The sequence below is a fragment of the Kogia breviceps genome, chromosome 1, assembly GCF_026419965.1.
Source record: "Kogia breviceps isolate mKogBre1 chromosome 1, mKogBre1 haplotype 1, whole genome shotgun sequence".
Lineage (NCBI taxonomy): Eukaryota > Metazoa > Chordata > Mammalia > Artiodactyla > Physeteridae > Kogia > Kogia breviceps.
Window position 1 is genome coordinate 202101394 of NC_081310.1, and position 25976 is coordinate 202127369.

At 57.7% G+C, this 25976-nt stretch overlaps 1 protein-coding gene and 1 long non-coding RNA gene across 7 annotated transcripts; one reads left to right on the forward strand and one right to left on the reverse strand.

Moving 5' to 3' along the window:
• On the reverse strand, positions 1 to 19386 carry TTLL10 (tubulin tyrosine ligase like 10). The gene is given in 15 exon segments (XM_059064818.2): positions 1 to 436; positions 439 to 934; positions 1261 to 1323; positions 1703 to 1819; positions 10944 to 11084; positions 11621 to 11792; positions 12695 to 12914; positions 13249 to 13334; positions 13845 to 13916; positions 14621 to 14750; positions 14833 to 14951; positions 15067 to 15199; positions 15905 to 16217; positions 18385 to 18450; positions 19204 to 19386. Coding segments are annotated over 15 exon segments (2400 nt in total). The 3' UTR covers positions 1 to 347.
• On the forward strand, positions 841 to 25709 carry LOC131757751 (uncharacterized). 6 transcript variants are annotated; one of them, XR_010837825.1, is made up of 6 exons: positions 11401 to 11870; positions 12590 to 13297; positions 18393 to 18496; positions 18911 to 18991; positions 19525 to 19700; positions 24588 to 25709. It is a non-coding gene; the product is annotated as an uncharacterized lncRNA (long non-coding RNA). The 6 variants fall into 6 exon arrangements; XR_010837826.1 differs by lacking the exon at positions 11401 to 11870 and adding an exon at positions 17413 to 17498 and having other exon boundaries at positions 12431 to 13297; positions 24588 to 25703; XR_010837828.1 differs by lacking the exons at positions 11401 to 11870; positions 12590 to 13297 and adding exons at positions 14714 to 14848; positions 17413 to 17498 and having other exon boundaries at positions 24588 to 25704.
• The last annotated feature ends 267 nt before the right edge of the window (positions 25710 to 25976 follow it).

A 25976-nucleotide genomic window follows, 5' to 3' on the forward strand; every position in this document is an offset into this window, starting at 1 on the left:
AGCGAGCCTCGGCAGGGCGGGGACCGCAGCTCGGAGGAACGCGCTGGGTGTGAGGAAGCCTCCCTGTGGGAATCGAGAGGGTCCGTGAGGCTCTAGACCCTTGACGGGGGACACTGGGTGCCTTTCTTGGGGACCACCGACCCAGGCAGTAGAGGTCAGGTGGGTTGTGAGATTGCAGGGCGAGTGGACAACGGCCGTAGGTGATGGGGCCCAGGAACGGGAAGCAGCTCACGGTGGGCAGAGTCAGGGGCGCGGGGGTCCTCATCTCCCTTTCCTGCCGGGAAGACACCCCCATCCCTCGACCCTCGTGTCCCCGCAAGGACGGGCCCCAGCAGTGGAGTAGGGGCTCACGGGGTGCAGGGAGGCTGCCGGAGGGGGTCTCGGGGCCCGGTGTGCGGGGAACCCGCGGACCAGCTGCAGAGGTCGCGTTTGAAACAGAGCATCTTTTATAGGTCCCCGCGAGGGCGCCAGTGGCCCGCCCGCTAGGAGCCGCGGTGGCCCGCGTTCTTGCGCCCCTCCTTTGCCGACCCCGGGGAAGGCTCCCGCGCCGGCTCCCCGCCGCGCACTCGCGGCCGCCCGCCGCCCGGGCCCTCGGGGTCCCCGCCCTGGGCGCCGTCGGGGCCGGGGGTCGGAGGCCGGGGGCGCCGCTGTGCGGAGGGCCGCCCGGGCGCGCCGCTGGGGCCCCTGCGTGGCGCGGGCCTGCGCGCGCCCGACCTGCCGGCGGCGCGAACACACGGGCGCGCAGCGGGCGGGGCGTCGCAGGCGGGCCGGGGCGGGGGCGGCGGCGCCGGCGGGCGGGGGACGCTGCGGGAGTCCCCCAGACGCGGCCACAGGTCTGCCTCGCCGTCGTGCAGGAGCACGAAGCGGCGCTGGGACAGCAGCGGCAGCATCTTCTGGCTGCGCAGGCTCTTCTGGAAGGTCTCGAGTGCCAGGTCTGGGGAGGAGTTGCGGGTGAGCCCGGCTGGGGGGAAGGGAGGGGCGGCCACCCAGCCTCCCCGGCATCGCGTTCCCGGGGCTGGAGTTTACGGGCTGAGGGGTGGGGCCGGGGCTGGGGTGAGGTGCAGGCGTGCATCCCCTTGGCTGGGAGGTGGGGGCATGAGTGGAGGGTGGGGTTGCCACGCAGCCCTTCGGGTGCTGGAGAGCTAGGTTTGTGGATGTCTGAGCTTGGGGAGAGGGTGCGCAGGCAGAGGGGTCGGTTTGAGGGTCCTGGGGCTGGGTAGGGGCCTCACCCAGGGTCTCCATGACCACGCCTGGAATCACCTCTTTCAGGACTTCACAGTTGGTGTGCAGGGCAGGGTTGGAGTTCATCTCCAGCAGCCACACCTGGGCCCAACACTGCTCAGTATCCCTCCCCACCTACCACTTGGCCAGCAGGAGGCTGAGGCCCTGGTCCCCGTTAAGCCACGTGACCAGGCAGGTCACTTCTTTTCCATGGCCTCACTCCCCCATTTGCCCAAGGAGCTAAGACTCTGAAGGTCTGAGAGTCTGGCCTTGGGGGCTGCCCCAGCTGCAGGAAGAGCGAAGCCTTGTGGACACACCACCCCCAGGGCTAGGGAAGGTGCATAACTGCCTGCTCCAGGGGCCCGCCTGAGTGGTCAGGGTGTGCACAGAGGGCCCCTGCCTCCTGCACCTGCCTGCTGGGCCCCGCCACCCCCACCCCACCCCACCCCACCCCACCCCCGCCGGGACGCCTCAGCAGCACCTTGAAGTTTTCATCGATCAAGAAGTCACAACCAATGAGGTCAAAGTAGCCCAGCTTGCACTTGAGCTTGGATTTGACAGACAGGAAGCAGTGGGCCATGATCTGCTGCATCCGCTTCTGTGGGTGGGGCGGGGGAGGGGGGAGGAGACGGGATGTCACCTGTGGGCCCTGACTGCACCCTCCAGGCCTGAACAGCCCCAGCCCCAGCCCTCACCTGTGCTCCCCCCAGTGCCCGCACTTTCACATTCTCAGGGTCACAGGCTCACAGCCAGAAACTCCTTTACTCTCATTTTACTCATTTCACAAACGTGTGGACCTCCTATTGCGTGGCAGGTACTGGGGTCGAGAGTAGAGAGAGCTTACGAGGAGTCTCTGCCCTTGAGCAGCTCACTCATAGGAGAGAGAGAGAGACAACTGTTGTGATGTGTAAAGCATCAGGCACTCTGCACAGCACAGGAAGCCATACATGCTGATGGAGAAGATGAAGCAGGGTGAGAGGTGGGGTGTTCTGGGTGGTGTGGAAAGGGGTCTGATCTGGGTGGGCCAGAGAGTGAGCAGTGGGTGAAGACTGAAGGGGAGCGCCGTGGGGTGGGGATGGGACACCAGGGTGCAGCAACGGCTGTAAGTGGGAGAGCATGCCCAGGTTTTGGGGGAACACGTGAGGCTGCTGTGGCTCGAGCGAGCTAGGAGGGCAGAGGGGGATGAGACCAGAGTGGCACCAGTCACATCTCGGGGGCGTGGGAAGACCTTGCCTTTCACCCTGAGGTCAGAGCTGTTGGAGGGTGGAGCATAGGAGGGCATATCTGACTTGTGCCCTAATAGGGTCCTCCGGCTGCTATGCTGAGAGAGACTGAAGGGCCCCACTGCAAAGATCCAGGTGAGAAATGTGGGTGGCTTGTGTAAGCCGAGGTGGTGGGATGGATGCTGGGTCTGTGTTGGGGTAGAGCCAACCTGGTTGACTGATGAAAGGATGGGGAGCTGTGAAAAACAGGAATGAAGGGTTATCCCTAGGTGTTTGGTCTGAGACTCTGGAAGGATGGAGCCCCCATCAACCAAGAAGGAGAGGAGGCCCATGGAGTCTGAGACATCTGTGAGCTTACAGATGGGGTGTTGACAGGCCATGGTTCAAGTTCAGGGGAGAAGCCAGGGCCGGATGTTTCATGTGGAGTCTTGAGCACATAGCTGGAATTTAAACTCGGGCGATGTCTGATAAAGACAAAGAGTAGATAACAGTGGGTACAGCAGATATAAAGAGTAGAGCCAGGCTGAGCCCTGGGCCTCCTGAGCAGCGGTGCGGAGCTGATGGGCGAGCACAGGGGGCAGAGAGGGGGTAGACAAGGTCCTGGAAGCCATGGGGAGTGAGGAGCTGTGTCCAAAGTTGGCTGACAGGTCAGGGAGAAGAGGGCTGGACTGACCCCTGGGTTTGACAGCATAGAGGTCACTCCAGTGAGCATTTCAGTGAAACAACAGGGAGAAGCTTTGCCTAGCAGGTTCAAGAGAGACAACATAAAAACAGCTCAAACTGGCCAACTTTGTCAGAATTAACCTTCTCAAAATGCTGGAAATTAACCAAAGGCGTCCAGCAACCTGAAGAGTGTTTACTCAAGTAAAATCTTGAATCTTGGTAAGAACAGCAAGCTTTGTAGCATTTTAACTTGCCCTGGTTTTACCTCTGGCATCCCAGCTCAGTGCCTTGAAAAAAGCCTGTGTTCTCGGTACTGGAGATAGCAGAATAGACCTGTCTGACAAAGAATTGGAGTCATTTGTTGTGATGTGTCTGATGGTTCCATGGCAGACCTCACTTGAACTAAAGGAAAATACAAGAACAATGTCTTACCACATAGAGAATGCCAGTGAAGAGATAGAAATTATAAAAGGGAGCTGAATAGAAATTCTGGAGTTGAAAATTATAGGAACTGAAATTAAAAAAATCACTACAGGGGTGCAACGGTCCATTGGAGTTGTTCAAAGATAGGTCAATTGAGATTATCCAGTCTAAGGAACAGAAAGTGAAAGGAATGAAGAAAAATAAAGCTACAGAGACCTGTGGGACGCCATCAAGCGGACCAAAATGCATAAGGAGATCCAGAAAGCAGAGGAAGAGTCAGGAAGAATATCTAAAGAAATAATGGCCGTGGGACTTCCCAAATTTGATGAAAAGCAGTCTACACGTTCAGGAAGGCCAGTGAGCTCCAAGTAGGATAAACTCAAAAAAGATCCACCACATCAGAAGCAAACTTTCAAAAGACAAACAGAGGATACTGAAATCAGCAAAGAGAAGTGACTCATCATAAAGGCTCCTCGATAAGACCAACAACCAATTTCTCATTAAAAACCATGGAAATGTCCATTAACAGATGAATGGATAAAGAAGATGTGGCACATATATACAATGGAATATTACTCAGCCCTAAAAAAGACATGAAATTGAGTTATTTGTAGTGAGGTGGATGGACCTACAGTCTGTCATACAGAGTGAAGTAAGTCGGAAAGAGAAAAACAAATACTGTATGCTAATGCATATATATGGAATCTAAAAAAAATGGTACTGAAGAACCTAGTGGCAGGGCAGGAATAAAGACGCAGACATAGAGAATGGACTTGAGGACACGGGGTCGGGGGAAGGGGAAGCTGGGGCGAAGTGAGAGTGGACATATATACACTACCAAATGTAAAACAGATAGCTAGTGGGAAGCAGCAGCATAGCACAGGGAGATCAGCTCGGTGCTTTGTGACCACCTAGAGGGGTGGGATAGGGAGGGGGGGAGGGAGGCTCAAGAGGGAGGAGATATGGGGATATATGTATGCATATGGCAGATTTACTTTGCTGTACAACAGAAACTAACACAGCATTGTGAAACAATTATCCTCCAATAAAGATGTGTTAAAAAACAAAACAAACAAACAAAAAATCATGGAGTCCAGAAGGCAGTGGAATGACAAATTCAAAATGCTGAAAGGAAAAAAAAAAAAAAAACCGTCAACCAAGAATTGTATATATAGCAAAATCATCCTTCAAAAATGAAAAAGAAATTAAGACAGTCCCAAATTTAAAAAACATAGATTAGGGCCTCCCTGGTGGCACAATGGTTAAGAGTCCACCTGCCAACGCAGGGGACATGGGTTTGAGCCCTGGTTCGGGGAGATCCCATATGCTGTGGAGCAACTAAGCCCATGTGCCACAATAACTGAGCCTGTGATCTAGAACCCGTGTGTCGCAACTACTAAGCCCGCGTGCCGCAAATACTGAAGCCCGTGCACCTAGAGCCTGTGCTGTGCTCTGCAACAAGAGAAGCCACTACAGTGAGAAGCCCACTCACTGCAATGAAGAGTAGCCCCCGCTCGCTGCCTGTACGCAGCAATGAAGACCCAACGCAGCCAAGATAAATAAATAAATTTATATTAAAAAAAACATAGATTATCATTAGTAGAACTTCCCTACAGTCCTTCAGGCTGAAATGAAAGGACGCTAGACAATAATTCGAATTCACATGAAGAAATCAAGAGCACCCATGAAGTAACTACACAGTTAAATATAAAAGACAGTACACATTCTTTTTTTTTTTTTTGCAGTACACGGGCCTCTCATTGTTGTGGCCTCGCCCATTGCGGAGCACAGGCTCCGGACACGCTGGCTCAGCGGCCATGGCCCACGGGCCCAGCCGCTCCGCGGCATGTGGGATCTTTCCAGACCGGGGCACGAACCCGTGTCCCCTGCATCGGCAGGCAGACTCTCAACCACTGCACCACCAGGGAAGCCCCCACATTCATTTTTTGGTAATTGCTTTTTTTCCCTTCTATTTTATCTAAAAGACAATTGTGTAAAGCAATAATTATAAATCTATGTTGATGGACACACAACTTATAGAGTTGTAATTTGTGACAGTAACAGCATAAAGGGAGAGACAGAGCTATATAGGAACAATCAAAAAATACTATTGAAATTAACTTAGTATTAATCCAAACGAGATCGTTATAAATTAAGATGTTAATGGTAATCCCAAGGGCAGCTACTAAGAGAATAACTCAAAAATATATAGTAAAAGAAATGACACTAGAAATGGTACACTAGAAAATATTTAACACAAAAGGAGGCAGTAATGGAGGAATTGAGAAACAAAACGATATAAGACATATAGCCAAAGCAATCTTGAGAAAGAAAAACGGAGCTGGAGGAATCAGGCTCCTAGACTTCAGACTATACTATAAAGCTACAGTAATCAAGACAGTATGGAACTGGCACAAAAACAGAAATACAGATCAATGGAACAGGATAGAAAGCCCAGAGATAAACCCATGCACATATGATCACCTTATCTTTGATGAAGGAGGCAAGAGAATACAATAGAGAAAAGACAGCCTCTTCAATTAGTGGTGCTGGGAAAACTGGACAGCTACGTGCAAAAGAATGAAATTAGAACACTCCCTAACACCATACACAAAAATAAACTCAAAATGGATTAGAGACCTAAATGTTAGACTGGACACTATAAAACTCTTAGAGGAAAACATAGGAAGAACACTCTTTGATGTAAATCATAGCAAGATCTTTTCTGATCCACCTCCTAGAGTAATGGAAATAAAACCAAAAATAAACAAATGGGACCTATTGAAACTTAAAAGCTTTTGCAAAGCAAAGGAAACTACAAATAAGACGAAAAGACAACCCTCAGAATGGGAGAAAATATTTGCAAACGAATGAACGGGCAAAGGATTAATCTCCAAAATATACAAACAGCTCATGTAGCTCAATATGAAAAAAACAAACAACCCAATCAAAAAATGGGCAGAAGACCTAAATAGACATTTCTCCAAAGAAGACATGCAGATGACCAAGAAGCACATGAAAAGCTGCTCAACATCACTAATTATTAGAGAAACGCAAATCAAAATGACAACGAGGTATCACCTCACACCAGTTAGAATGGGCATCATCAGAAAATCTACAAACAACAAATGCTGGAGAGGGTGTGAAGAAAAGGGAACCCTCTTGCACTGTTGGTGGGAATGTAAATTGATACAGCCACTATGGAGAACAGTATGCAGGTTCCTTAAAAAACTAAAAATAGAATTACCATATGACCCAGCAATCCCACTACTGGTCATATACCCAGAGAAAAGCATAATTCAAAAAAACACATGCACCCCAATGTTCATTGCAGCACTATTTACAATAGCCAGGTCATGGAAGGAACCTAAATGCCCATCAACAAACGAATGGATAAAGAAGACGTGATACATATACACAATGGAATATTACTCAGCCATAAGAAAGAACGAAAGTGGGTCATTTGTAGAGACGTGGATGGATCTAGAGACTGTCATACAGAGTGAAGTAAGTCAGAAAGAGAAAAACAAATATTGTATATTAATGCATAGATGTGGCACCTCGAAAAATGGTATAGATGAACTGGTTTGCAGGGCAGAAATAGATACACAGATGTAGAGAACAAACGTATGGACACCAGTGGAGGTAAGTGGTGGTGGTGGTGTGATGAATTGGGAGATTGGGATTGACATGTATACACTAATATGTATAAAATGGATAACTAATAAGAACCTACTGTATAAAAAATACATAAAATAAAACTCAAAAAAGAAAACAAATAGCAAAATAGCAGATGTAAATCCTAACTTATCAGTAATTATATTAAATATAAATGGATTAAGCTTTCCAATGAAAAGACGGAGATTATCAGGATGCGTTCCCCCCCCCCATACGCTACCTATGAGACTCACTTTAGATTCAAAGACACAGATAGGTTGAAAGAAAAAGGATTTAAAAAAGATATATCAGGGCTTCCCTGGTGGCGCAGTGGTTAAGAATCCGCCTGCTAACGCAGGGGACACAGGCTTGAGCCCTGGTCCGGGAAGATCCCACAAGCTGCAGAGCAACTAAGCCCGTGTGCCACAACTACTGAGCCTGAGCTCTAGAGCCCCTGAGCCACAACTACTGAGCCCACATGCCATGACTACTGAAGCCCACGTGCCTAGAGCCCATGCTCTGCAACAAGAGAAGCCACTGCAATAAGAAGCCTGTGCACGGCAACAAAGAGTAGCCCCCGCTCGCTGCAACTAGAGAAAGCCTGTGCACAGCAATGAAGACCGAACACAGCCAAAAATAAATAAATAAATAAAATTTTAAAATATATATATATTAGGCAAACAGTAACCAAAAGAGAGCTAGAATGTCTATAGTGATAGCAGATAAAATAGAGTTTAAGACCAAAATTGAGGACATTACGAAAAAAGAGGACATTTTTCTAATAAGTCAAGAATATGTAATAATTATAAACATACAAATACTTAACAACAGAGCCTAAAAATACATGAAGCAAAAACTGACAGAATTGAAAGGAGAAATAGACAATTCAGTAATAATAGTTGGAGACTTCAGTATCCCATTGTCAATGATAGAACAACTAGACAGAAGATCAACAAGTAAATAGAAGACTTGAACAACACTATAAACCAACTAGACCTAAAAGACATCTATAGAACACTCCACCCAACAGTAGAATACACATTCTTTTCAAGTGTGCGTGGAACATTTTTCAGGATAGACAGTATGTTAGAACATAAAACAAGTTTCAATACTTTTTAAAGGGTTGAAATCATACAAAGTATGTTTTCTGACCACAGTGGAATGAAATTAGAAATCAATAAGAGAAAGAAAATGAGAACATTCACAAATATGTAGAAATTAACACAGTCTTAAGCAACAAATGAAAACAGAACACACAAAATCTTATGGGATGCAGTGAAAGCAGTGCTCATAGGGAAATTTATGGCTGTAAACACCTACATTAAACAGGAAGAAAGATCTCAAATCAAATCAATAACCCAAACTTCAACCTTAAGAAACTAGAAGAAAAACAAACAAAAAAACCCCAAACCAAACCAAACCAAAACTAAACCCAAAGCAAGAAGAAGGAGGGAAATAATAAAGATTAGAGTGGATATTAATGGAATAGAGAATAGAAAGCAACAGAGAAAATCAATGAAACCAAAAACTGGCTCTTTGAAAAGATCAACAAAACTGACAAACCTTTAGCTAAATTGACCAAGATAAAGGGGAGAAAAGACTCAAATTACTAAAATCAAGAAAGAAAGACTTACATAGAGATGAAAATGATTATGAAAACGATTATAGTTGCTCATAAAATACCATGAGTACCTGTATTCCAAACAAATTAGGCAACTTAGGAGAAATGGAGAAATTCCTAGAAAGACAAACTAATAAGCCTGACCCGAGAAGGAATAGATAATCTGAATAACCTCTAACAAATAAAGGTTGAGTTAGTAATAATAAGAAAAATAACAATTCTTCCCACGAAGGAAAAGTCCACAATAAGGTAGCCTCACTGGTGAATTCTTCCAAATATATAAAGAATTAACACTAACCCTTCACACACTCTCCAAAAACAGAAGAGAAGGGAACATGTCCAAAACCAGACAGACATACAAGCAAATAATGCTGTGGACCAATATTACTTATGAGGGTAGACACATAAATCCTCAATGAAGGACTAGCAAACCCAATCCAGCAGCATGTTTAAAGGACAATACTCTATATCTGAGTGAGATTTATCCCGGAAATGCAAGAGTAATTCAACACATGATAATCAATTTATGTAATACAGCACATTAAGAGAATGAAGCTATAGCAACCAAAACAGTGTGGCACTGGCTTAAGGATAGATATACACACCAATGAAATAGAATTGAGAGTCCAGAAATAAACACATACATATCTGGTCAAGTGATTTTCAAAAATATGCCGAGAATAGTCTCTCTGACAAATGGTCCTGGAACAACAGGATAGCCACATGCAAAAGGCTGAAGTTGGACCCTTACCTCACACCATACACAATAATTAACTCAAAATGAGCTAAAACTATAAAACTTTTAGAAGAAAACATAGATGTAAATCTTTACAACCTTGGATTTGGCAATGGATTCTTAGATATGACATCAAAGCATGAATAACCAAAGAAAAAAATCGATAAATTGGACTTCATAAAAATCTATGCAAAAAAGGACATTATGGGGAATTCCCTGGCAGTCCAGTGGTTAGGACTCTGCACTTCCATTGCAGGGGGTTCAATCCCTGGTTGGGGAACTAAGACCCCTCAAGCCGAGGGGCACGGCCAAAACAAAACAAAACAGATAAACAAAGGACATTATCAAGAAAGTGAAAAGAGAACTCACAGAATGGGAGAAAATATTTGCAAATCACACATCTGATAAGGGTCTAGCATTCAGAATATATAAAGAGCTCTACAGCCTAAGAAGGAAGAGTGAACAAAGGATCTAAACAGAAGTTTTTCTAAAGAAGATACAAAAATGGCCAACAAACATGTAAAAAGATGCTCAATATCATTATCATTAGGAAAATGCAAATCAACTCCACAATGAGATATCACTTTACACCCACTGGATGACTATTAAACAAAAAAAGAAAAATAACAAGTGTTGGCAAGGATATAGAGAAATTGGAACCATCATACGTTGCTGGTGGGAATGGGAAACCTTGCAGCCAATGTGGAAAATGGTTTGGCAGTTCCTCAAAAAGTTCAACATGAGTTAACCTATGACCAGGCAATTTCCTTCCTAGACATATATACCCAAGAGAACTGAAAATATCTGTACATGTACGTGAATATTCAGAGCAGCGTTACTCATAATAGACAAAAAGTAAAAACAACCCAAACGTCTATCAACTGACAAATGTTTATCCAAATAAATCGTGGTCCATTTACACAATGAAATAGTTTTCAGTCATAAAAAGAAACGAAGGGAATCTTGAAAATGTTATGCTCAGTGAAAGAAGCCAGGAAAACCCACATATTGTGTGATCCCATTGACATGAAATGTCCAGAACAGGGAAATGCATGGGGACGGGAAGTGGATTAGTGGTTGCCAGGGGCTGGGAAAGGCAGTGGGTACCGAGTTTCTTTCTGCGGAGGTGACAGTGTTTTGGAATTAGAGAGTGGGGAGAATACACTAAAAACCGCTGAACTGTACTTTCACAGAGTGACTTTTGTGTCGTGTGAATGATCTGTTTCAGAAAAGAGGGAGAGGAGAGAGAGGGTCCCTGGAACCCTCCGCTGCGCACACGCCCAACGGCAGCCCTGCCCAGGGACGGACGTGCCTGGGGCCCAGGGCCCCACGGCCTTCGGGCCCTCCGGTCCTGACCCCCAGCCCCTCCCAGCGCCAGGTGGGCGGGGCGCGCGCGCACCGTGAAGGTGGTGAAGACCCAGTCCCGGGGGAGGCGCTTGGCCTTGTGGAACTTGTCGTTGATGTAGCGGTTAAGGCGCTCCATGCTCCACACCGTGTCTTCCTTGAGCAGCAGGTACAGGGGGCTCTTCTTCTGCATGAACTGGGAGGCAGGGCAGCTCCTGGAGGCCCTGCCCCCACGGGGGGCCCCGACAAGAGCCTCACCCCGATGCGGCCACCAGAGACCCCACAAGGGTCCCGCTCCTCCGGGCCACCGAGCCCCTCCCCCAGCACCTCCTGCCCCTGAGAAGTAACCCCAGATCCTCCCAGAGGGCCACCGCCCAGACACCTCCCATCGAGACCCTTCCATGGAGACCTCTGCCCACAGCATCCCTGCACTGAGGTCCTCACGGAGGCCCTTGCCCTTGGCTCCCACCCCTGCTGGGCCTGATCCACACCCAGAGGGAGCTGAGCTGGGGGCCGGGGCCCCAGCTCTCAGTCTTTTCACTAGGATGCCCATCTGAGGCTGAAGGTGAGAGGCAGTGCTGGCTACAGGCAGGGGCAGCCCAGGCCACCTCGGGGTCTGGGCCACCTCGGGGTCTGGGCCACCTCGTCTACAGCTGGATTCTTTTCCCATTCCTGAGCAGTGATTTTTGTCCAAGGCTGCAGGGAGGGCCGTCACCTGTGGGGGGCATTTACCTGGTTGGTTAAATGGCCACCAAGGTCGCTGGAACGGGGATCGTAAAGGCTGAGGGTGAGGCGAGCGTAGCCGTGGCCGAAGAAGACCATGTAGGGCACGGCGCAGGCGATGAGCAGGTAGGAGCGCACGTCGAACTTCTTCCCGTCCAGCAGCAGCGGGTTCTGGATGTACCTGGAGAGGCGTGCTTAGCCTGGCCCGTGCCCCCACCTGGGCCTGCCGGTTCCTCAGCACCCCTGCCACCTGTCTCAGGTGTGAGCTGTGGGTCCCCTACCCTGGCTGGGTGCAGTGTCCACTGGTCAGGGGACATTTCCGAGCCTGAACACATCAGGGAATTGGGAAGGAGGGCCTGGCCCCTGGAGCTCAGCCCGCTGGTGTGTGTCTGGGGCGCCCCAGGGCGCAGCCCTCGCTAGAAGCCTGGGAGGCAGAAGCAGACTGGGCCCTATGGGCTGGGAAGACTGCCTGGAGGAGGAGGGAGGGGTGACCTTAGGCCTTGAAGGGCAGGTGGCTTTGAAGAGGCGGGGAGGGGACATCCCAGTGGAGAGAGCTGTAGGTCTAGAGACCCAGCGGCTGGGAGCAGCTGCTTGGGGTGGTAGACAGCAGTTGCGGCAGGAGTGAGGTCCACATTGGCAGATAGGGAAGCCCGAAGGGACCTTTCTCAGGCTAGACTGTGCCCCCCGGTGTGCGGCTGAGGGTGTGGGCCCTCCCCTCCAAGAGGCAGAGGGGAGCAAGGCAGGGTGGGGTCAGCTCTGCCTGTGGCCTGGAGGCTGCGGCTGGATAGGTGGGGGTGGGGGAGAAGCCGGGCTTCCTGCAGCTCAGAGGGCGCAGGACCCAGGCTGGGGCACACGCTGACCAAGGCCTCCCTGCCCCACACCATCCAGGAGCCTCCTGTGTGTGTGTTGGGGGTAGGGATGGTATCTGCTCTGAGATCCTGACTGGAGGTGAAAACCCCACCTCTTCTGGCTACACAGGGGCCCAGCTGGGGGCACCGCAGCCTTCCACCGCCAAGGACTCCTCTGTGGGCCCCGCGACACCCACAAGCCTCACGGGCACCAGCGGACCTGGGTCAGCCCCACCCGCCCGACGCCCCTCGGGGTGCCCACGCGCAAAACCTCTGCACGACCCGCGCCTGAGGCGCCCGGAAGGGCATCTTGCGGTAGATGGGGTCGTCCTCGATGCTCCGGGTCTTGGCTTGGAGGGCGGCGACTTCCTCCTGGTTCCGGAGCAGAAAGATGCCTTTGCCCTGGTTGGAGGCGGTGGGCTTGCAGATCCACATCTGGGTTTCTGCGGAGACAGCTACCCGAGCCAGGGAGCCTGCCTCGCCCCGCCCATCCCTCCAAAGCCCCGCCTTGGCCCCAACCACGCCCCGCCCCGCCCCGCCCCTCCCTGAGCGCTCCCAGCCACGGCCCCGCCCCTGCAGGCTTTGGCGTCCACTAAGGTCTGGCCATGACCCTCCCCAGCATCGCCTCAGCACTAGCCCTGACTCTACCCTGGCTCCACCCCTCCACTCCCTGACCACGCCCCACCTCGGCCTCTCCAGGGCCTTGGCCCCGCCCTAATCACGCTGCCACCTTGGTGCAGCCCTGCACCGGTCTCCCCAGAGCGGGCCTGGCGTCCAGGGGCCTCTCACCATCAAAGAGGGTGAAGAAAGCCTCTCTCTCGTCCCTGATGTCCAGACGGTAGGTCTCTGGGAAAAAGTCTTCCATTTTCAGGACCCTGGGGAAGCAGGGAGGTGGGGAAGACACTGGGAGGGTTGTCCCCCTCCCCCAGCTTGGCCAACCTTTCTGGGGGTCTGACCTGGGGTAGGCTGGAGGGAGAGTGTCTGCTCGGAAGCTGGGCTGGGCTCCAGGCACTCCTGCCCCCTTTGGTTTCCTCTGAACCCCCCCCAACCCCATCCCCCCACCCCCGGCCCCCAGCTCTTTCCTCTGCAGAACCTTTTGCACCTTCTGTTCCCAGGCCAGGAGCACGCTTTTCCAGCTCTGCACACCTGGCTTCTCTGCAGGCTGCCTCACCCACCTCCCAACCCCTCCCACCTCCCTGCCCTTCCCCCTGCTGCTCTCGGGCCTTCGGGAGTGGTCAGTTCAGAGCTGGGTCTCCGGGCCAGGACAGTGCCCAGCATGCAATGAGCGGTCGGCATGGATCCCCTGGCCTGGGATGCCCTTTAACCCCTTACACTGACCACCAGGCCATCCTTCAGTTTAGGGCAGAATGGCTGGGTGCATCTACCTCTGTGGCCCAAGGCATCCTGGGCTGCTCCACATGAGCTCTTCTGGGGCGGGTGTCGTGTCCTTTCCAGATCTGTACCCCAGGAGGACACAGGACCTGGCCTGAGTGGCTGCTCAGTGTGTGGAGAATGGATGGGGGGCGTCGAGAGGTGGGGAGTGGGTGGGGGCTTGGCGGTAGACTGGAGGTGTGTGGATGGGTGGTGGGTGGATAAGTGGATTTTGCATGGAAGTAGGTGGATGGGCAAGTGGGGTCTGGTGGGTAGATGGATGCCTGGAGGGGCTGGACCAGAACTGCTGACAGAACTGGGTGGTGTCGTGGATGACCAGGTAGTGGGTGGCTGCCTGCCTGGTGGGGGGTGGACGGGGGAGGCAGGTGGTAGGTGGTTGTTTGGATGGGCAGGCGGATGTGTGAATGGCCGGGCAGTGAGTGGAAGAGGAGTGGGCACTTCGAGTGGGTCGGGCACGGCTCGGGGGGGGGCGGGCCAAGGGACAGGAATGGGTGTGCAGTGGACGGCAGTGGGTGTGGTAGGCAGTGGTGGCTGAATGCAGGACACCAGCGGGCGGCTCTGTGGCGAGCGTGTGAGGACCGCTGGGGGGCCATGGGCTGGGTGGCTGGAATGGTGGCCGCTATTGGGGGTGGAGACAGATGGGTGATACGCGGCTGGGTCAGCGGGAAGGCGAGTAGGCGGGCGGACTTGGTGGAGGGCGGTCAGGAGCAGCGACTGACGCGTCGGGTGCGGGGTGCGCCGCCGGGGTGGGGCGCCAGGGCATCCTCACTTGGCCTGCGCGCAGGGGGCTGGCTTGCTGGTCTTGCTGAGGACCCGCGCGTGCTCCCTCAGGGCGCTGAGAAGCCCGATCTTGGTGGTGAGGAGCTGGTTGTTGGGGAGCTGGTACAGCAGCTGCTCGCCTGGCGCGACAGAGCCCGGGAAGCGTGCGACCGCGCATGCGCGCAGGGAGGGCCGCCCGCTGAGCCCGGCCCCGCCCCCTACCTTCCCGGAAGCTGCAGTAGGTGTCCCTGCACTTGACCTCGCACCACTTGAGCTTGTAGTCTTCCCGCCGGCTGTCCTGGATGCGCTGCCAGCCCTTGCTTTTGCAATAGGAGCTGATTCTGCAGGGGCGAGGGGCGGCGGTGACCTGGGGGCCGCGGAGCTGTGGGCCGCGGAGCGCGGCTGGGCCGGGGCTTGGGGGCGGTGGGACTGGACCCAGCCTGAGGCCCCACTCACATTGAGGCCCCGTTGGTGCCTCCGATGTAGAAGAAGGGGCCCTGCCCGCTGCCGGGCTGCTGCTTCTCCCCGTCCAGCGGGTGCTTCTCCAGGAGGGCGGCCCGGGGCCTGGCAGTGTCAGCGTCGTCCAGCTCTGCGGGCAGAGTGGGTGGTCAGAGGCTCTGGCCCAGCTGGTGGCTTTTCTGCCCCTCCCTGGGCCCTGCCCGAGCCCACCTGCATCTTGGTCCAGCTGGCTTAGCTGACGTAGGAGCCCCTCCTCTCGGTGGCTCCCCATTGATCTCTCATGGGCACAGCCTGTGAACGAGGTGGGGTCAGGCGGGGCGTCCACTCAGAATCTGACCGGAGCCCCTGGGCAGTCGCCCCAGCCGTCTCAGCCCATCTCAGCCCAGTCTCAGGCCCAATCAGAGGGCCTACTAGGAGAAAGGGGGCAGGGTCCCTCCTTACCAACGGCAGGGGCTTTGTGTGGGGCAGAGGCTGAGGTGTGAGGCTGGAGCTGGGGGCAGACGTGACGCAGGGACATGCCCAGAGGGCGGGGGTCACAATGTCCATCATGACGTCACGGGTGACCCACAGCAGTCAGGGGAGACCCCTCTCCGCCTGTTCAGACCCCAACTCTGCTGTCCCTTGCCCTACTCGGCTGGCCCACATCCCATACCCGGCATATGGCCTCCTGCTGGCCCCTCTCCCAGGGCACGGCTGTGTGGCCCCCCTGTGAGAAGGCCTTCCTGGGGATGGGGTGCCTGTCCCCGGGGAGGCCCTGGCAGCATTCACCTGGTGCCCGGGGGCGGCTCCACCTGACCCCTGCCATCCTTCACCACTTGCCTCTCTTTGTGCCAACCTGGGTCCGAGGAGGCGGTCCCTGGCTGTGGAGGAAGTGGGTGCAGCTACGGGCCGCAGACTCTGGGGCACGGGGGCGGGGGCACCTCTGGGAAGACGCGGCCCCCACCCCTCTGTGGGCCCTTCGGGCAGCCCGTGGTCCTAGCCCTTGAACTGGGCGCGCAGTCAGGCCCGCCCTGCCTGGGGAGGGGTGACGCCCCGCGTCCTGGATTTGGGCTTCTTCTTGTGGGTGGCTCCCGTCTCTGTGGTGACTGTGGGGCCTGCAGGCACTGTCCATCTGGTGTCGGCATCTCTGTGCTTGGCCTCCCTGCCGGCTGTAAGGAGGGCTGCAGTCAGGCCTGCGGGGGTTGAGGGGGGCGGTGGCCCTGAGCAGGCCCCTCCCAGAGTCAGGGCGGGGCCGAGAGGGGGCCCTGCCTCAAGGATGATGCCTCTCTAGGGCTCCTTTCCTGTGTGGCTAACTTGGGAACATTTTAGGGGATTTTAGCTATTCCTTGACAGGTCCTTCCCAGTTTGGGGGCTGCTTGGGAGGCTAGGATTTTCTGAAAGAGTGAAGAAACACAAGCGGTGGAAAGGCCAGTACCCTGGGAGCTGGCAGGCAGAGAGGGGCTTCTGCGTCTGCATACCAGGAGCTGGCAGATTGCCCTCCAAAGAGGACAGTCGCTTTGCAAACAAACCAGCTGGTCACCCAAGAGATGCTGACCAAGACCTTTGTCCCCACTTAGGACAGAAGAGGGTAAACTGGGAACAGCTGTCCACACGGTTATAGGGCCTGGGTGTGGGGCCGGGCGCGGGGAGGGTCTCACCCCCCTGCCAAGGGTGGGCCGAGCCACGAGGACGACCGAGGCCTCCTCCCCAGCCCTGCCGCACCCGGAACAGGAGGGCTCCTCTGTGGCGCCTGGACCCCACCCAGCATGACTGCAGGGATAGGGACCTGCTGAGCACAGGGCGGGTGCGCGTGTGCAAGTGTGCTTGGGTCTCTGCGTTGCCTGGGAGACCCGCACCTTGCTGGGGGTGGGGGCCCCCAAGGAGGATGGCGGTCAGTACTCTCCCCCAGCGCTCCCACGTGAGTGGCCACTGAGTCAACAGACGTCTGACGGAGGCCCTCAGGTGGGAGCAACAGGTCGACACCCAGAGACAGAGAAAAAGGGCCCTGCGAGGAGGGGGCAGGGGGTGGGGGGGGTGGCGGAGCCCGAGGCAGGGGACGCAGCCCTGGGAATACGCTGGGGCAGGACCAAGAGTCCTCACCCGAGAAGAGGGCTGGACGGTTAGAACAAAGGGACAGACAAGGTGGACGAGCTCGTGGAAATACGTGGCTCAGCCTTGTGAGAAGTTCAAGGCAAGGAAGTGTGCTGGAAAGGAGAATATAATGGAGGAAAGGCACCCAGCGGAAGCCCGGAGACATCTCAGAGGCAAGGCTCCTGTGGCCCGCCCAGCATGGTGGGAGGTCTCTAGAAGGAAGCTGGGGCTGTGGTGTGGATCAGCTCTGTGCCTCGGTTTCCCCACCTGCAGAGTGAGCTTGGAGTGCCCGTGGCCTGTGTGACACATGCCCACAGCTGCCTGGTCACCCACGTTGGAGGAGGGCCTGTGCGACGACGGTGAGGCTGGAGAGGGCCAGGCCGGTGCCGAGCAGGGCGGTGACCTGCCTGCAAGGAGTGTTACCGGGGGTTACAGTGTGAATGTGGGGGGTGGGAGGGAGCCCCTGGCCCCCACAGCCCAGCGAAGGGTAACTTCTGCAGGGTAACCTGGACTCAGCAGCGGGCACTCCTAGAAACAGGAGCTGGGAGGTGGCACGGAGTTGCCGGGTTTCCAAACAAGCCTTGTAAGCCTGTGCCTCTGTTTGCCTGGTCTTAACTCTGTATATCTTATTTCTTCCACGAAAAATTAAACAGGCCATGAATGACCATTTCTGGTCATTCAAGTTAACAAAAATTAGGAAAAAGAATCCCTACCCTGGGCGTGCAGGCATGTGGTGAACGCAGTGCCCCGGGCTGCAGGACGTGGTGGCCTGCGGGGCTGCGGGCGGGGTCAGGGGTCAGAGCCTTTGCCGAGCCATTGCCTTTGTCAGAGTCTCTCTGACGGGCTAATTCTAAATAGAAAGCTTTGTGCTGAAAGGTGTTCCCGAGCCGTTATCTATGGTGGTGAAACGGGTTGCAGTGGGCCTGCGCGGGGGTGGGGGGGTGATAGCACCAGGCCCTCCGTGAGGACTGCAGGGAGGGGGCGGTGGAAACAGCTTTATAACGATTTTTTTTTTTTTTTTTGCGGTACGCGGGCCTCTCACCGTTGTGGCCTCTCCAGTTGCGGAGCACAGGCTCTGGACGCGCAGGCTCAGCGGCCATGGCTCACGGGCCCAGCCGCTCCGCGGCACGTGGGATCCTCCCGGACCGGGGCACGAACCCATGTCCCCTGCATCGGCAGGCGGACTCTCGACCACTGCGCCATCAGGGAAGCCCTTTATAACGAGTTTTTAAATAAACTTTTTACCTGGTCAGGTAAAAAGACTGGCAGGAAATGGTGCTCCGGTGTGATGAATGGAAGACCCTCGTGAACCTGAAGGAAACATCCAAGAAAACGCGATGACACCGTGTCCTGCCAGGTCCTTCCTCCAAACACACGTTTGGTGGCGTGGGGTGCTAAGGAGGGGCTGACATTGCTCGTTGGGCTGGTGTCTTCTGGCCAGGGCTGAGCTGTCTGGGGCGACGTGGGTCCCCGCAGATTTTAGGAGGCCTTCCCTTCTGGGGGTCGGCCCTGGGAGACAGACCTGGTCCTGAGCGGCCGCCACCCCCGGAGGCCTGCCCTGCTCAGCCCAGCCTGGGGGTCTCTGCCCAGCCAGGCACCCCTCTGCTCCCCTCCCTCAACTCCCTCACGTTCCTGGGCAGAGTCCCGAGAGGACCCGCAGGGCTCCTGGGGCCGGGGGGCTGGGCGGGGCCAGGGACGGCAGGCCCCGGCCCTCAGGGCCAGACAGGACCCCCGCTGGTGGCCCACCTGCCCCTCTTACCTGCCTGACAAGGTGGTGTGAGCCCTGTGCCAGGGAAGCAACAGTGGTGACCAGGCAACTGTCTCCTAGCAACCATGACCCAGAGGCCCAGAGGTGAGCAGATGGGGAGGGGCGGAGGCCAGGCACCGAGGGGAGCGGGGCAGTGGGGGGGGGGAGCGACCAAAGCCAGAGCGGGGGGTGTCATGGGCACAGCCCCCACCTGGGCCCTCCATCCTCCCAGGACATTCCTGAGCCTTCTCAGGATCCCCACATCTGTGCCAGGACCCCAGACCTGACCCATTATGTTTTTGTGCTGTGTGCTTTACCTGCGTTATTTCATCTCCCCTTACCACGGCCTCTTTACAGAACAGAAAGTGGGTGCTCAGCAAACCCATGCCTCCCCAAGGGGTTGAGAGGGGCTCACACCCAGGTCTGGGAGGCCAGGGCCTGTGGGAGGGCCACTGGCTGCCCTGCCTGGCCCCCTGCCTCTGTCCTCCAGAGTCTTGCATGGGTCCCCAGGGTGTCTCTCCTTAGGGAGCCTTCACTTGCTTCTTGTAGGGAGGATGGTGGCCCCTGTGCCATGTGTGTCCACGTCCTAAGGCCCAGAAAGTGCGGTGTGACCTTACTTGGAAAAATCGTCTTTGCAGATGTGATTATCTGATGGGCCCTAAATCCAGCGACCAGTGGCCTCGGGAGAGGGAGGGAGAGAAGAGGAGACACAGAGGGGAGAAGCCAGCTGAAGGTGCGGCAGCGGCCGGAGGAACGCGGCCACGAGCTCCTGGACGCCTGGAGCCCCAGAGGCCGGGAGAGGCAGGAAGGACCCGTGAGAAAATACATTTCCGTTGTTTCAAGCCACCGAGTTTGTGTAATTTGCTGTGGCCACCCCAGAAAATTAATGCACCCCTTAAGCACCCCCTCACTTTGAGGGTCCCGATGGTGGGCAGTGGGGCCCCTGGTCACCTGCAGGCCGCTTGTCTTCCCCTTGGCCTGAACACAGACTTGCAGAATCCCCAGGTCGTCCTCCCCCGGAGCCCGTGCCCCACTCGCCATCCCTTCTAGAGGCCCAGACCCCTAGGAGCCGGGCCAGCCCACCACTCTGCTGCCCTGTGACTCCCCATGGGTTCTGGGGAGGCAGCCCCCTGCCCACGTGGTGACAGCGAGAGCTCAAAATCAAAAACTGCCGTATCACCCAAAAAACTGGTGTGGGTGCCAGCCCGGGGGCAGCCTTTCCCATGATGGCCTGGGGCTGGGCCCTCAGTCGCATCTACAGCCCCGAGCAAGGCAGCCAATCATTAATCGGCCAGCCCCGCAGGGCGGATGCCTCTTCCCGGGTGCCACAGGGCTTGGCTGGGCTGGGCACGAGTGCCTGGAGGCGGAAGGGGCGGTCCAGCCCCGCTGGGTAAAGGCCCAGCGCCCCTCCTGCAGCTGTGGTGTGGGTCTCCCAGGCAGCTCAGGCCCTGGCTACCCACAGGGAATTGGTGCCTTTGCCAGGGCTGGACCAGGAAGCGCTCCCCACTGGTCCCCGTGTGGCCTCTGGGCCCCTCTGCCGGGCTCCTGCATGGTTCCCACTTGGCCACCTGCTCAGAGAGACCTTCCTGGGCTGCCCCCACCCCACCCCCACCCTGCTGCCACCTCTAATGCCCTGGCTTCTGCAGCACCGGCAGCCCCTGCAGCTGACTCGTCCTGCGCGGAGCCTCCTTGCTGCCTGTGCCCCTTGCAGGGACATCCCTCCCCACTCCCCCCACCAGGGTCTGGAACTGCACCGGCTCCCAGAGGGCTCTCAGGAAAGAGTGGGTGCTGAGGAGGGAGGGAGGCAGGGAGGAGGGACGGGCCCGTCTGCCCTGACTCTGGCTGCAGAGCCCGGGGCCGGAGGCGTCAGCCAGTCCTTTGCGAAGCCGTGGGTTGGGACCCTAGGACCTCCTTGGAATTCTTAGGGGAAAGAAAGGGCTGGTCCCACGAGGCCGGGGGTGGGACCAGCCTCCGGAAGTTTGGTTTGGGGGGCAGCTGTAGACAGAGGACGTCTTGCTGAGCCTCTGTGGGTAGAAGGGAGCGGGCAGGGACTGCCAGCCCTCCTGCCCGGCATGCCTGGGTGACAGCCTGGCCCAGCACCTGGAGAGTCCCCGGGCTGCCCAAGCCCCGAGTCGGGTCTGTGGGGAGCAAGGGGAAGGAAGAAGAGGGGTCTCACCCGTGGGGTCTCCACACCTAGCACCCTCCAGGGTCCTGGTGCCACCTGGGGTTGGGGAGAGGGCATCCTGGGGCATCTCCTGGGGCACTGCCAGCCACGGGCACCCTGCCACAGCCTGGGCTGGGGGTTTAGGGGGCCAGGGCTGCTTCTGTCCTGTCCTCCTTACTCTCCCCACCCTGCCTGGTATGGGTGGGGGGTGGCAAGGGATGAGTGCACCTTCCCGGAGAGGCTCCTGGGGGGTTCCAGGGGTGCGGCTGCCTGCGGCCCAGTGGCGGTGCCAGCAGCACGGGGGCTGCGCCGACTGCTTGCCAGCCTTCAGCGTGGGGCCCCCCGCCCGTGGAGCCCCCTCACTATTACACCAACAGTCTGCTGCGTCTGCGACAGACATCCCCCATCCCCCGTGGGGTGTCACGGGGCTCCCCCAGTCAGGGACACGGACCTGGGTGGTCAGGCGTGGCCTGTGCCCTGGGGGCACACGAGGGCTTGCGCCTGGGCAGGAGTGTACAGCCGGCTCAGGCCCACTGCTGGGACCCACGGAGCCCGGCCTCCCCTCCACCAGGCATCCAGCGAGCAGCCCCTCCTCCGGTGGCGGTCAGGCCATGGATGGACGGCATTACCAGACAGTATTAGACAGAAGGATCAGATCTAACCGTGTCTGGTAAGACACCCATCGGCAGGCTTTGGTGCAGGCAGTCTCATCGGCGGCCCCTCTAGGAGGGCCTGGGGCTTCCCTACCACCTGTGCCGCCGCACCGCGAGGAAGTGGGAGGGTTCAGCGGCAAGACCCCCAGAGCCTCCCAGTCCGCGGAGCGGCCCCAGAGCCCTGGTGGCCTGGCCCAGGGCCGCTCCGAGGAGGGCTTTCCTGCAGGCCCCGTCTGGGCAGCAGCCCGAACACGTGTTTGTGGGTGCAGCTGGGGGGCAGTCTGGCTTCCCTGATCTTAATCCCCGGTCAAGGAGGCTGCGGCCCCTTGCAGCTGTCTGAACGGCCCTCGGCCGGTTAATGAGCGACAGCCGGGCCAGGGGCAGACCCTCCTCCTGTAGGAGAGCCACTGGGGCCCAGGGCAGAAGGGGCGCCCCTGTGCCTACGCCGGCACGTCTGGGGGCTGGTGTCCTGGCTTCAGATCAAAAAGATAAAACAAAAGACCAACCTGGCCTTGATGGCTTGGGACAGTGTTCCCGGTCTCGCCTACGACGCTGCGGGGGCTGGGGCCGGGGAGAGCAGCACGGAACGTCCACTGCTCCAGGCACCCGGACACACCCTTGTCCCCCCGTGTCCCCCGTGGACCGAGGGAGTAAGAGAGGTGACCGCCCACGGCCCCAGCTGACTGGGACCTCTAAGGGCAGGGCCACCTCCCAGCGGTGAGCCGGGGTGCCCCGGACAGCCGTAGTGGACATCTGACCCTGTGTGGTGGACGGGAGGGCCCGGGAAGGGAAGGTGAGGGCTGCCTGCCGCCAGCCCCGTTCCAGCCCGAAGGCGCGTTTCTCTGTGTGGCTGCTGACAGGCTGCCGGCCACTCCGTGGGGAGGACCCAGGCCCAGCCACAGCGGATGCGCAGGAGCCTGCCTGCAGGCTGGCGGCCCTTCTCGGGCCCTAGCATCCCGAGTCCCTTGGGGAGCACCGAGGGCCCCGATGTGGCAGAACCGGCCCCGCGGCGGTTGGCAGAGGCCTCCCTGGTTGGGCCGGGCTGCAGAGCTGAGACCGGCCGTCTGCCCGTCCCCCAGCTGGCCCGGGGCTCGGCCCAGCTCTGGAGTCCAGGAGCTCAGGACCGCGTGTCCTCGGGCCACTTCCCGGCGGGTGGTGGGTCACCTTTGAACATCGTTACCAGACAGTGTTAGAGTCGAGCCGAGAAATCCAGCACTGTCCGGTAAGATGCCCACAGAGGCCCGGCTGTGCCTCGGCCCGAGGACGCGGGACAGACGTGGGCGCCCCACGGCCCACAGGCGGGGCCCAGGTGCAGGCAGGGAGGCCTGTTCCCTGTTTTCCCAGAGCCAAGGGCACCTGGGGCTGCGGACCCGGGACCGAGGCCGGAGGTGTTGCTGGCCTGTGAAGTGGCCCCCCCACCGGGGCCCAGGCCTTTGTGGCCGCTCCACTTGGCCCCCACCGGCCGGGTGTGGTGGCGGCACCTGCTTGGGCGCCATGGGCAGGGCCCGGAACCCGAGCGTCCTAATCCCGGATCACTGGGGGCGGGGCACCTTTGATTCTGGAGGCTGGGAAGGGGCGCAGACGCGTCCGGGCCTGGGGAAGGGGCCTGCCCGAAGTCAACTTTCTGCCTTAGAGCCCCACCCGGCAGCCACTGGGACAGGACAGGGTGGGTGAGTTGATTGCGGGTGTCAGGGGCTGTGGCTGGCGTGGGGCCTGCGTGGGGAGAGGCCGGGGCCCGGGGCCAGGCTGGGGGAGGGCGGCCCCATCGCTGCGAGCAGGGCCCCACCGTCATCATTACCAGGCAGTATTAGAGACCAGGCACCATCCAATGCTGCCCAGTAAGATGGCGATGGCCGCCCCGAATTGGGTCTGGGGGCCGCCCGTCTGGGATGAAGAGGGGGCTCGACGGAGGGGCGCCCAGCAGCCTGAGGTGGAGGCACGGCGTCTTAGGGCACTGAGGTGGGGAGGGGCCCGGCGTGGCTGGGGCTGCAGCAAGTGTGTGCCCTGAGGCCACAGTGCCAGGCAGGCGCCATGTGTGGGCGGTCAGCCCGGGGGGAGGCGGGGCTGCAGTGCCTAGAAGCCCCCAGAGGCCAGGACCACAGGGTGACCCCCTGCCCAACCGGCCCTGGCAGGCCCAGTGGGGCCACCAGCTCCAGGCGTGGGGTGGGCACCTGTGGGGGGCAGGGTGTCCTGTCCGTAGGAGGCCGGGGCCCAGGGGCGGGAGCAGAGCGGGACCCTCCCACTGAGCCGACGCAGGGACAGGCCCAGCCCCGGGGTCCTGGGTGAGCATAAGTGTGTATGAGGCTCCGTCTCTCGGGTGCGGCCCTAGCACAGCCTCCAGTGCCCACCGCCCGCCCTTGGCAGGAGCATGGACGGGCATCGGGACCGGGAAGGAGGGTGGCTCCCAAGGCCCGGCCCTCCTCAGCCCCCCGCCCAGCAAGCAGGATGGCGTTCCCGGGGCCCAGGGACCCCACCTCTCACCGAGCAGCCTGTCCCCAGCACCCCGCTGTTGCGTGGCCCTGGGGTTCTGGCTGCTGCTGGCTGTGAGGTCCAGGGGCGGGCGAGGAGGTGCTGGGCCTGCAGGAGGGGTGCAAGAGGGGTAGCCCGGTCCAGACTGCGCCTGGCGGCCACTGTGGCTTATGTGCCCGCTGGTCTGGGGTCCAGCCCCAGAGCAGGTGGGACAGCAGCCCCCGAAGGCAGAACACAGGGCAACAACCCCCAGGTGCCTGCGGCGGCCAAGCCAATCTCGCAGGCACCCCCAGGACAGGTGGGGCCCTGCCCTGCCCAGGGTCCACACCTGGGGCCCCTGCGGGGAGCTGACAGACTCCCAGCACCCTGCCCTGGGGGACTGAGGGGTCCCGTCCTCTCTCCTGTCCCCATGCAGGTGGCACGCAGGCCTGGAGAGCTGGCCAGAGCAGCTTCTCAAGTTTTCCGGCACCTTCCACCCACAGAGGCTGCAGGGAGAGGGCCTGGGCCCTGTGCGGATCTCCCCACCCGAGGCTGCCAGACCGACCACCACAAAGACTGCGTCCACCCAGCCCCGGGCCTCAGCCAGGTCCGCCCGGTTCTCTGGCTTCATGCTTAGGAAAAGGCGACATTTTTGACAGGGCCTGACCTGACTTAGGCCTGGCCTTGGGGGACACGCACGGGGAGTGGGCTTCATAGGTGGCCGGACCCCCCAGGTGACCACGTCCAGGCTCAGAGAGTGGTGCCCGTGGCCGGAATCCAGGCCTTTGCTCCTCTGGCCCCTCCTGGCTCAGCCTTGCCTTTCAGTGTCCATCCTTCAGACCCGTAAAGTCAATTCACTATTTTCTGAGCTAAGTGAAACCATTTAGACCTCACTTTCAGAGCTGAGTTCAATTTCAGCTCCACTCCTGGCTTCCAGGCTACAGGGTTGGGACAGGGGCCCAGGCTCCCTCCCTGTAGCCAGCCCACCGTGCCAGGTGGCCTCCCCTGCCTGGCCTCCAGTGCCCTCGGCTGCTCACGGCCAGCCCTACCTGGGGAGCACCGAGGGCCCGAGAGACCCCACAGGCCCCGGCCAGCCTGGCTGCAAGCCAGGTGCACAGGCCAGTCCCGCTGTCCGCTGCTCACCAGTATACTGGCTGTCATCTTCTCCCCTAGGAGGAGGCAGAGACCCGGGACTGGTGGGCAGCAGATTGCTCCCTCTTAAGGCCCAGGACAGAATCCCCCTCTCCTCCTGAACCCAGAACCTGTAAATACACGACGAAAGACCAAGGCCCAGCCTGGGCCCCAGCACAGCTCACATGTGGGTCAAGGGCCTGGACTGCTGTGTGCCTGGCTTGGGGAAGTCACGCGAGTCTTACTGGCTGAAATGAAAAGTGAAAATAAGTGTAGCCCGTTTCTGAGCGCGCCCATCGGTGCTTTCCTCGCCAGTCGCTGGCAGGAGTGAAGCCAGCGTGTGGCCCCTGGTGCGGGGCCTGGTGAACTATCACCATTCTGACCAGCCCCAGGTGGGGACATGGAGGAATCAGAGCATCTCCTGTTTGGAGAGCAAACAGCCCGCCTCGAGGGTGCCCAGCCTGCCTGGCTCGCCAGGACCCACCTGCACAGGACAGGGTGGGGTGGGGGAACACGATCCCAGCGTGAAAAACCAACAGGCTGGTTAACCTGCCCGACGGGCCTTCATCAATGGTGAGGCCGCACAGAGAACAAAGCACAGAAACCCAACCCCTGTGCGCGGAGCGGGCAAGGAGACGCTGGGGCGGGGGTGGCCCGGAGCTGGCCTGTCTGCACGCAGGGCACAGCCGGAGCT